General features: G+C 50.0%; 1 protein-coding gene across 2 annotated transcripts; it reads right to left on the reverse strand.

Moving 5' to 3' along the window:
- Positions 1-3,340: 3,340 nt before the first annotated feature.
- ARL11 (ARF like GTPase 11) lies at positions 3,341-6,457 on the reverse strand. 2 transcript variants are annotated; one of them, XM_068674345.1, is made up of 2 exons: positions 5,790-6,457; positions 3,341-5,679 (listed from the first exon to the last, which is right to left on the reverse strand). In XM_068674345.1, exon 2 carries the CDS (start codon positions 5,670-5,672, stop codon positions 5,085-5,087), a length of 588 nt encoding a protein of 195 aa, XP_068530446.1. In that variant the 5' UTR covers positions 5,673-5,679; positions 5,790-6,457; the 3' UTR covers positions 3,341-5,084. The 2 variants fall into 2 exon arrangements, with proteins under 2 accessions (XP_068530446.1, XP_068530437.1); XM_068674336.1 differs by having other exon boundaries at positions 3,341-5,682; positions 5,790-6,456.
- Positions 6,458-11,377: the final 4,920 nt, after the last annotated feature.

Consider the following 11,377-nt stretch of genomic DNA (forward strand, 5'->3'; position numbering starts at 1 on the left):
CCTTGACTCCATCATTGATACCTTCAACGAGGCAGCCTGTTTTCATCGCTGTTGTTTCACAGCTGAGCTTTCCTGCACTGCCCTTGGGGTTTAGGGTTTTGGGGGGTGTGTTTTTTCTTCTGGATGTATTATTTATTTTATTCCTTTATCGCTTTTTCATTTTTAAAAGGTTGATGTTGCTTTTATAGCAGTACTTGCACTAGTATATATGCAGTCCCGAACCCCACACCAAGTATGTTCTTGGAGGCCCTTCCCTTGAGGGTGTTTTCTTTCCTGGGGCCCATCACCTTCAAGGAGACAGCAATGAGCTCCGTGAACTTCCACCACCAAAACAGAATAGCAATCATTTAATTAGGATAAATCTGCTACGAAGAAGATGATGGCAACCGTTCAAGGCTCTGGTTTGACACATCCACAGCCCCCAGAGGTGTCTTCAAGAGCTTGGTGGCACCGTAGACGTTGTCCCCATCTCTTTCAGGGCAGCTCTGGAGGCTCAGGACCCATGCTTGCAGCCCCAAATCTGCTCTTTGCTGGTGATGGTCCTGGGGTCGTGGCATGGACCTGGGCACCCTGCTCGAGCAGGGGTTGGATCAGATGTCCTCCAGAGGTCCCTTTTGACCTCCCACCTTGTCTTGCAGAAACAGGAACATCTGACACATTCTGCTTCCCCGTTGACCTTCTCCCACCCAAACCAGGGAGCGATGCTTTCTCCACTTTTGTGAATGCTCAACCCTTCCAACTATTCGCAGTGCTGTGCTCCTCCTCCACCCTTGAATGGCTTTTTTGGGAGATCTGATGGGTTTCCCAGTCACTGGATGCTGAGACCCCTTCTGCAGATTGCCTGATGGGAAGCATCACAACCAAGTCCATCCTTTCACCAGCTTTTCCCATCTGGTTTCTCCTCCATTTTCAAGGTCTTTGGTCTCATTATTTCTGCTCTCTGTCTCAGGTCCATTTTGCTTTCCCAAGCCTGGCTTTCTCTGCAAATCCATCCCTAGTGCTGCTCAAGCAGGGAGCTCATGAAGAGCAGCAATGTCTGTGATACACGGACAAAGCTTGTGAAACAGGCAACATTTGCTCCTGAAGGCAATGAAAATGATGAGTTGCGAAGCGTGTATCTTTCTCCATGAGCAGAAAAAGCCCTCAAGTCAGTCTGTTGGCTGGGAAAAAGCGGTACATGAAAGAAAAATGCTCTCAAAGCAAGGCCGTGGCTGTTAGACCTCCTCCTGCTTGGGACGTGAGGGTCCCGGCCTGCTCTGGGATGGTGTTTTTCTTCCCGAGGAAACCTCCCGTTTGGTCTTTCCAAGGACATTTTCTCCCATTATGAAACTTGGCTTGGGACTGCACGGCTTTGCCCTCTCACTGCGGAAACTGGTGGCTTCGTGAGCCTGGCATGACAGTGGTTTGGTTATAAATAAATAAATAAATAGATAAATAAATAAATAAGTGAATTTAAGAATAGTTCATCAGCCATGTGATGGCTGATGAGCTCAGGGAAGTTATTTCTCATAGCAATTATCAGACAAGAGGTCGACCATGGCTTAAATGCCATGATCAGGCATCAGGAAGAAGATTAGAGGAGAGCCAATTAATTAACCCCTGTAAATGCCAGGGTGTTTTTAGCCGTAGTTTGTCATTTGCATGGCTGGTTTTCAATGCCACTTGGCAGCGGTGTTAGCATTTTCAAGAGGTGGTGGCACATGTGGTTTCACCCCCTGTTCGTCTCAGTGAGTTACATGTGGTGAATCTTTATAGGTGATATTTCAGGGTTTATTTAAGAGGAGGAAACTAATATACAACTCCTAGGCATATTGAAGTGGTAGCAATGCCATTTCACTGAATTACACAACCTGTTTTCTAACTTCTTTATTTTCCCAATCTATTCTTCTGTGTTGTATCTGGAAAAATATATATTTAAAAATAAAAAAATAAAGGCAGGGGCACCTCCCACCAGCCCAGGTTGCCCAAAGCCCCATCCAGCCTGGCCTTGAGCACCTCCAGGGATGGGGCAGCCACAGCTTCTCTGGGCAGCCTGTGCCAGGGCCTCACCACCCTCTGAGGGAAGAATTTCCTCCTAACATCTAAAATCTCCCTTCTTTTTGTTTAAAACCATTCCCACTTGTCCTGTCATTATCTGACTGAGCAAAGAGTCGCTCTCCATCTTTTCATAAACCTCCTTCGAGTATTGAAAGACTGCAGTGAGGTCTCCCAGGGCCTTCTGTTCCCCAGGCTGCACACCCCCAGCCCCCTCAGCCTTCCCAGGAGAGGTGCTCCAGCCCCTGCCCACCCTCATGGCCCTCCTCTGGCCCCGCTCTCCCAGCCCCACACCCTCCCTGGACGCAGCACTCCAGGTGGGGCCTCACGAGGGCAGAGCAGAGGGGCACAATCCCCTCCCTGCCCTGCTGCCCACTCTGCTGGCTGCTGCCCGGCTTTTTGGCCACCACAACCCCAAATCCCTCTCCTCAGGGCTGCTCTCAGTGAGCAGCAATGTCTGCGATACAGGGACACCACTCGTCACCGGCCCCCGCCCAGACACGGAGCCATCGGCCACCAGCCATTGACCACCACGCTTGCCAGTACGGTTCTCCTCAGTGGAGCAGATGGATGCACAATTATGAATTTTGGTTAACTGAAGTTGCTGTAAACTTCAATATGTACCAGAAGGTCTCTGAAGGTCTCCCAAACCTTGCTATCCTATGACTTGGCCACTTCTGACCATAAGTTTTTAGCCACCAGATTTGAAGTATTTGGTGCTTGCTGTTGTGTGAGCATTGGATTAGGACAGGGCAGGAGTGGGTAGATTTGCTTGTTTTCAGGTGCTTTGCAACACAGGAGGAAAGAGAGGATAATTAGAAGTGAACTCTGTGCTGCTGTTTGGAGCAGCGTGGCCCAGCATCATTTCATCAGGCTCCAACAAGGGCGTGAGCGAGCGGGGCAACGTGACCGAGAGCCAAGCAACGCCTGCTTCCAGAAAGCAAGGGCAGGCAGTCACATGCTGCCCCACGGGATGCAGCCTTGTGCCAAACCCCTCCTTCAAGGGACGTGAGGACGCTGTCGGGAACGGGGATGTTGCCTAAATCTGCTTCGGGCCCTGCCACGAGAACCCCTCCTTCACCACTTCCCACTTTGATAGTTTGATGTGTAATTGCTGATCTCTACCAAAGGCTTGTGGTCACCTCTATTTGCTGCCCCCTTTGTGTCTTGAAAGGGGCAAAAAAAAAACACTCCTGGGGGAATAGGAAGGCTTCAGAGCCTTTTTTTAACCACCAGCAGACAATTTTGGAGAGTCAAATGCATGCACCAAGAGCCAGCTAAGAGTAAAGCAGCAGCACGACAACTCTTCAACACATGCTGAGTTTAATATTGCAGATCCCAGACCCTCATGATCGATACTCCGTTTGGTACCATGTGAGATGCGTGACCAAAACACCAGAAAACTGAATGAGGAGTCACTTCTGACACAGCAATTGGATTTTTGTGTTGCACCTCCAGGCCCGCTGCTCCACGTGGCCGGAGGGGCCCCTGAGATTTGTCCTCTCCGTGCACTGGAGATGGTGCTGCACGGATAACCTGGGATCGTTCATCTCCATCTCAATGCAAGTGCATGTTTTTGCCTTATAAAAACCTCTTCATCTGGTTCCGACAGTCAAGAACACAACAAGTGCTTGGGAAACGCGTGTTAGAAGTCAACGGTGGCCACCTCCAAGCCGAAGGCAGATCAGTGCGCTTATATTAGCCACAAATACACAAATATTTAAATACAAAAGTATTTAAAGACATGATTTTCTTCTCCTTGTCATACACACAGGTTTGCTATAGAGGTTTTTACAGTTCAGTGCTACTTACGGCTACTCATGATCACTCAGGCCAGACCAACACTGGAGCACTCTTTTATCACATGTAACAGTTATTATATTTTATATATTAACACAGCTACAAATTGTGACTCACTTGGAAGGACATCTTTTATTGAGACCTTCCCCTGAGGGGTTTGTTGTGTCCTGCTCCTTCAGGAGTTTAGACAGGCCCTGTGTCCCGGCTGCTGCCTGCTATGAAGTGAGGCTGATCACAGCACCAGAGGCAGCTGGATGGTTAATGCCGTAAGAGCCATGAAATGCACTGGTATGAAGAGCAGAAGGCTTCTTTGTGCATTTTTCTTTGGTGATTCTGGGCTGAATAAGTTCCTTCCCGAAAGCAGCCGACTGCTGCTGCCTAAAAATGTGGTATCCTCTCTCGATCTCCTTGCCCCACCGCTTTCATTCATTGCATCGTGGAGTAGGGTCTACCACTAAGCTTCTTAACTTTAACCCTAATTAAGAGAATTTTGGGTGTGGGGCACCCTCCAGGCACCCATTTCATAGGTCCTTCCTCCAGCAGGCTCAGTGGGATCAGACACAGACCCCACTGGGACCCTGGCCCTGCTGTGAGCTTCCAGGGCCGGGAATTTTGGCTGCCTGGAGCAGGGTGAGCATTGAGAGCCCTTAGGCTATCAGCCTGCCCACGCTGGGCCACCTCCTGCAGAATGGTTTCATCTGATTTCAAACCATCTGAGAGGGGAGGCTTCCCCTCGATCACCACGAGGATATTCAGAGGTTGTATTTCCATGCACCTAGAACTTGGGTTTGATTTCCTTATATTTAAAGAGAACACAAGGGAAGTTAGGCACCATTTTCGTGCAAACAGTATTCAATAAAAATAAGGAATGGGAAAGAAAGGCAAGGAATTAGTAAGTGCACATCCTGGAACAGCATCACAACGTCTAATCCTGTCTCGTTTCCACGGTTTGAAGGTTACACCCATGGGTGCTGCACTGAGGCCGCTGTTGGAAGTCCTGCTCCATCAGGATAGCTGCATCAGGGCTGGGAGGAAAGATAAAAATCCCTCGTGGGCTTTTCTGCCAAACATGCAGGTGGCGAGCATCCGAGAGACGGATCCTAAAATGCTCCTGCTGGGTGTTTCTCAGCGCGATGTGTGCCAGCTGCAGGTCTGCTCCTTTCGGGGGGTGCCCAGAGCCTGGCATCCTGCTGGCAAACCCCACGCAGGGTCCACCCGAGCTCCAGCTCCGTGCTGGCTCCACCTCGGGCTCACCCGAGGGCTTGCCTCCTCTCTGCTGGACCAACAAGGGATGGGCCGCGCTGCCCTGCGCCCCTCAGCAGCTCACCCAGGACCCCCAGAGCCTCCTGCAAGCCCTGCCCGGTCAGGGCACTGCAGCCCCGCAGCACCCACGGGTGCCCCATCAGCCGCCCCCGCTGCAGCCGCTGCCCCAGCTCGGCAGGAGCCATCGCCCCGGGCACCTCCTGCTTGTTGGCCAGGAGGAGGACAGGGACACCGGCCAGGCTGGGGTGGTCCAGGGCTTCCTCCAGAGCCTCCAAAGCTTCAGGAAGCCGGGCCGTGTCCGTGCTGTCCAGCACAAAGAGGAGGATGTTGGTGTCCTCCAGGTAGTGGGGCCAGCTGGCCCGGAGGCTGCTTTGTCCCCCAACGTCCCAGAGGGTGAAGGGCAGGCCGCAGGGCGTCCGCAGGGACTCCACGTTGAAGCCCACGGTGGGGCACGTCTCCATCGCCCGGCTGCTCTTCAGCCTGTAGAGGAGGGTGGATTTGCCAGCGAGGTCGAGCCCCAGCATGACCACCCGTGCTTCTCTCCTGCGCCAGCCTTTGGAGATCAGCTTCCCCATCGAGATCCTGCTGCAAACAAGGCAAAAAAGAAAAAAAAAAAAAAAAAGGGAAAAAAAAAAGGGTACTTCCTGGGTAATATCAGTCAATAACAGAGCACTCGGTTGTGCTTTGCTTACGTTTGCTGAGCAAAGGCTCGGGCAGCTTGTTGCTCCTCTCCTCTTGGCAGCTAGGACGAGGCAGAGCTCTTATTTTGGAGGCGTGGAGCAGAGCCAGGCGCCTGCTGCCTCCCAGGCTCCATCGCCACCCGCAGCCCTCAGCAAGGGCCGCGCGGTGCAGGAAGAGGTGGGGAGGCAGCAGGACACGTTGTTTCCTTCGCATCACCGCCAGAAATACACGGGCTTTTGTTCATTGGCTTCTGGAGGGGAAATCCACCCCCGGCCGGGCAGGAGGAAACCGGGTTTCAAGCACGGGGTTGCTCCGGGAATTTGCTGAATCACAGCTCAAGGGTGTGGGCAGCACCGACGGGTTTTCAGTCTTGGGCTTGCACAAATCCGATCCAGCATCGGCTTTCGCTGCCTTCCTCCCCGCATCGCACGGGGCTGTAAGGGCTTCGTGACGGGTATTTTGTGAAACCCATCACGAAACACCAGTGGGTCCAGCGGGCTGCCCCTTGAACCTGCCCTGCTCCTCCCGCCTTCGCTGCTGACCTTCTCCGGGGCTTGAGTTGTTCATTCATAAAACTAATTTATTTAAAGGAGACCGGGATGTAGAGACGGGAATCAAGGGCGGAGATCCTGCCATCCGACAAACAGCTATTTGGAAGATGTTGCAATGGGCTTTGATTGCATCACCCTCGAACACGCCACAGAAATAGGCTTCTTCTGTATATTAAAAAAAAAAAAAAAAAAAGGAAGAAGAAGAAATAAAGCAGAATAAAGAATGCGACTAACGCAACCAGGGTGCAGTTTTATTGAGGATTGCTTTTAGGTTTTGTGTGACAGAGAGCAGATTAATTCATGGGCAAATAGAGAGATAGAGGGAACTCTCTCCCTATATATATATATGTTTTTTTACATTTTCATACCCCTGGTATTGAACTGTAGTCTGTTTTCTTTCCCCCTGCCAATCGTTCCAGAGACGGGGTGCAGAAGATCCTTGCAGAGTCCATTCCACCCACAGCTACGTTATGAGAGCATAATCTTCCAATAAATAATACATGGGGGCAAGTGCAGTTTTGTGCAAGAAAGGCTGGGAGAAAAGAAAGTCAAAGCAGACGAGATGAGCACCAAGAGGTCCTGTTGCTGGAGCAGAAAGGCAAGACACTAAATAATTCACAAACTCTGCTCCGAGGAGAGGGCAGCCCTCACTCCAGCTGTCTCTTGTGTGGGCAGAACAAATGGTCTCGCCTCGCCGGTGGTTCCCTCTGGAGACCACCTCGCTTCAGGGCTAGATGAAGATGCCCTTAGCAGGGCTGTCCGGGTAACCTTCGTGCCACGATGTAGACATGCATAGACAAGAGGATCTCAGCCCAGCAAAAGCAGACTGTGCCTCCATCTCCAAACCTGAGATGTTGAAAATCAGTGTTGATGGGTAGCTGCATGAACCAACAGCCGAAGCCAAGGGGCCTCTTCCTGAGCCAGAGTCCCAGAGGCTCAAAAGCTGGCTGAGAGCACACCGAGAGCACTGCAACGCAGCCTCAGGCTTTGACAGGCTGGAGGAAAGCCTGTGGTGATGTCTCTTCACGACACGTGGCTTCCCAAAGTCGTTGACCTACTTCCAAAAGTTTGGTGACAAGATTCACGCGATAAAGTTCACAGCAGGCATTGAGCACCTGCCCTTCACATGCCCATCAAGCATTTGAGAGAGTTGCTCCTACCTCAGCTGAAATCTCTCCTGGCCCCAAAACCCAGCACATCCCCAAAATTTTGGGTTTCCTTGCTCAGCACTGGCTGGTGTTTCTTCAGCCCATGAGTGCTGCTGCGATGGGGCTGCCCCCTTCACAGACCATCCCCAGCTGCCTTTTTCCTCCATAAATTGGCACAGGGCTGCACTTTTCTGTCTGTACCACTGTGACTCTCATTCCAGGTCCTTCTTCTTACCTCTTAAGCTCACCAATCTCTTCTTCCTTGACCCTTAACACCTCAGATCTGTCTCCTCAGGGTGATTCAAGACTGAGTTTCTTCAGCTTTCTATCCTAATGCTCTCACTTCCCTTTCCGACACCATCTATTAGCTCTTCCTCTTATGGTTAGCCTCTATCTCAGATCAGGTCGTGCGTTTCATGCTGTATGCTGCATACTTGCAGTCTTCACCTTAAAAAATAGTTAAAACTCTATCTATAACTCTATCTTGAAGTGCCTGAATCTCAACTCTTCCATTATTCTTAGATTTTTTATGTGTAAAGAAAAAAAATAGCAAAAATTGGTACACTTACAAAAATATGAATGTTAAAAAAAAAAAAAAAAAAAAAAAAAAAAAAAAAAAAAAAAAGACTCTTACTCCATCCTCCAACCTACAATGGACGGTGTTTGCTCCTCCGTCCATATTTTATTTTATTTTTTGTATTTCCTCAGTTGCTGTTGAGGCAGCCCTACACAGGATATCTAATGCTGCATAACCACACCGCCTACTTACTTGCAGTAGGTGTACTATAGGTAATACCTCTCCTGAATCTGTTAATACTACAGGAAGCCAAAATTACAGCTTGGAGGTACGCTGAGGCTCATCTCAGAGAGAAGGAAGCTCTGCTTTGAAATACACAAATCCAGCTTCAACACCTTTCCATCTGACACATCAGAGGAGAGCAAAAACCTCCGATGATCGCTCTCTTGCACTGCATCTGGCTCTCCACGGAGTGTCACTGTTAGCTCGCACATCTCGCAGTGGGCAGCCCATCCCCAGAGGCATCAAACAGCTGCTGCCAAACCTCCAGGGCTGGAGATCCCTGCTTGGATCAGGAGAGGACCTCCTTTGGCACCCTTCCGTGGCAGGATCGCTTCAAAACGGATTTTGCTGAACAGCTGTAGGTGTATTTAGTGAGCCTATGCTTTCACATCTAGAGAAAGCTGATGGTGAGGTCTGCAGAGCAGAGTGGAATAAGGCGCCAGCTGTGCGTAGGGGATATCCAGCTCCAGATTGTTTTCCTATCAGCTGGCACCATGTGCTAGGGCTCTGCAGTCTGAATGAAAGCAGCTAAGTAAGTGATGGAAAGCATAATGCTGAACAAAGAGGAGAAAAGCATTCAGAAATTTTCTTTCAGCATCCTTTAACAGGTCATTGATAGCTGCCAGCATCACTCTCCTCACGGTGGTCGCTTACAGAGCTGCAGATACAGGCAGGCATTTTCATCTAAAACTGACAAAAGGTTATAAATTCTACTAAACCTGAATTTATCTATGACTATGGCACTTTGAGGTCCCATTTCAACAATGTGCACCTCAGAATGAATCTGCTGATTCGAGTTACATTACGGTTCGGGGTGTAATTCAATGCCATGCTATTGTTTTGTATCTCCAATGCTTTGAGTTTTGTCACTTGAGAAAAGGACTTCATAGTCATCTGCGATGACATCTGCCTAGTCATCTGCTGTCAGCTTCGTGAGATGGAAGCTGAGATGGTCAGTGCAAGAGAGATACCGGCATCTGAGCGAACTCATCCAAGTCAGCAATGAGTTACATCGGCAGTACGTCGTGATAAGCAGTGATTGCTACAGAATAATAATAAAAAGTCTCTGGAAAGCACTTTGCCTGGTTGAGCTATTTAGTGCTTTCGTAACATTTCCAGTCTGTCAAAACTTTTCCAAGAAGGATATAAGATTTCATATCCCTTTTCCTTCTAGAAAAAAAAAAAAAAAAAAAAAAGATGAGAGAAGACTTTTTTTCCTATTGTTGGCTTCTATAAAAAGCCTAGAAGAAAGAAAAAGAACAAAGACTAGTAAGTAGCATTCACTACGTTATACAGTGACTTCTGCTCCACTCAGAGCACTTTTTTTAGCTGTAAAGCTCAGACATGGTATAAACTAATTGCAACTACTGTGAGGTGCTTATGGACTTAATGTACCTGCTGACATTAGCAATAACTAATGACAAGAAACCTAAACCCATGTGAATAAAAACTTTGACTGGGGGATGTGTATCAGTACCTGTTTAAACAACTGGGTTTCCAGATAGTATAAATAAGCGGGTCTTTGATACTGCACTAAATAGGATCAAAGCTCTGTTTACACAGCTCCACCTTCTCACCACTTCCTAGCAGTGTCAGGGAAGGCAGCTATTCTAAACAGATGATTTGTTTCCAGAGCCACCGACATGACCAGAAATGCACTGCACTGCATTTCTGCACTGCATGAGCAGATATGCACTGCTATTTCTCTGGCAAAAGGGAAACCATTGTTGTATGTTTGGGTTTTCAGTTTCGGTTCCCCTTCTGCCTCTTCCCTTGGAGGCTCTCACCACACTTTTCCACATAACTTCTTATTTGTGCTTTCCATTTTTGTAGCTCGAGCTGTTGCACAAGCTATTCAGCAGTCTTCCTGAGGCCAGCTGAAGTGGCCACTCAGCAGTGCAGTAAGCAGAAACTTGGCAGGGAAAATCTCTTTTTGCCCTGGACCTACTGCTGGGCCTTCTTTGCCTCATATTCCAAGGCAGAATTTCTTCAACATCACTGATTCCCTCTCATAGCAACCCATCCGGATTGGACTTCGTGGGTAGTGACACTGAGTTTTCTATTTTTTCTTCAAACTGCTTTGTCCTAAATTCCTGCAGAGGAAAAGGACATGGGGGTGCTGATTGAAGCTCGCCTGAACATGAGCTGGCAGTGTGCCCAGGTGGCCAAGAAGGCCAACAGCATCCTGGCTTGTGTCAGCAATAGTGTAGTCAGCAGGACCAGGGAGGAGATCGTCCCTTTGTACTCTGCCCTGGTGAGGCCGCACCTTGAGTGCTGTGTTCAGCTTTGTGCCCCTCACTACAAGAAGGACATCGAGGCCCTGAAGCATGTCCAGAGAATGGTTACGAAGCTGGTGAAGGGCCTGGAGCACAAGTCCTGTGAGGAGCGGCTGAGGGAGCTGGGGGGGTTTGGGCTGGGGAAGAGGAGGCTCAGGGGAGACCTCATTGCTCTCTGCAGCTGCCTGAAAGGAAGGGGTGGGGAGCTGGGGTCGGCCTCTGCTCACAGGTAACCAGTGACAGGACCAGAGGGAATGGCCTCAAGCTGTGCCAGGGGAGGTTCAGGTTGGCAATGAGGAGACATTTCTGCTCAGAAAGAGCAGTCAGGCACTGGGACGGGTTGCCCAGGGAGGTGGTGGAGTCACCGTCCCTGGGGGTGTCCAGGGAAAGGCTGGACGTGGTGCCTGGGGACATGGTTTAGTGGTGACACTGGTGGTAGGGGGATGGTTGGACCAGGTGGTCCTGGAGGGCTTTTCCACCCCTAATGGTTCTGTGGCTTTATGACACTGGCTACCCCCACAGATAGGCCGACGCTTCTAGCGGGCTCTACCCTACTGCTCCATGCTGCAGATCAGCCAGCTCCTCGCTCATGGCACGAAGCCCCAGCTGCCTCATGACCCTGCGCACGGCCAGGAAAGCAAGTAAAATTGAGGAGAAGCGGAAGCCATTTCCTGGCAGCAGCTCCGAGCAACAAAAGGTCCCCCTCGGGAGGGGAGGGGAGGGGGGGGGCGTTCGCCAACCTTCCTTTTCCCGCATCCTCCCCAACCTCCCTCCCGCCCCGCAGGCACAAACACACAGGGAGCCGTACACAGATATAAAACACGA

The sequence above is a fragment of the Anas acuta genome, chromosome 1, assembly GCF_963932015.1.
Source record: "Anas acuta chromosome 1, bAnaAcu1.1, whole genome shotgun sequence".
Classification (NCBI taxonomy): Eukaryota; Metazoa; Chordata; class Aves; order Anseriformes; family Anatidae; genus Anas; species Anas acuta.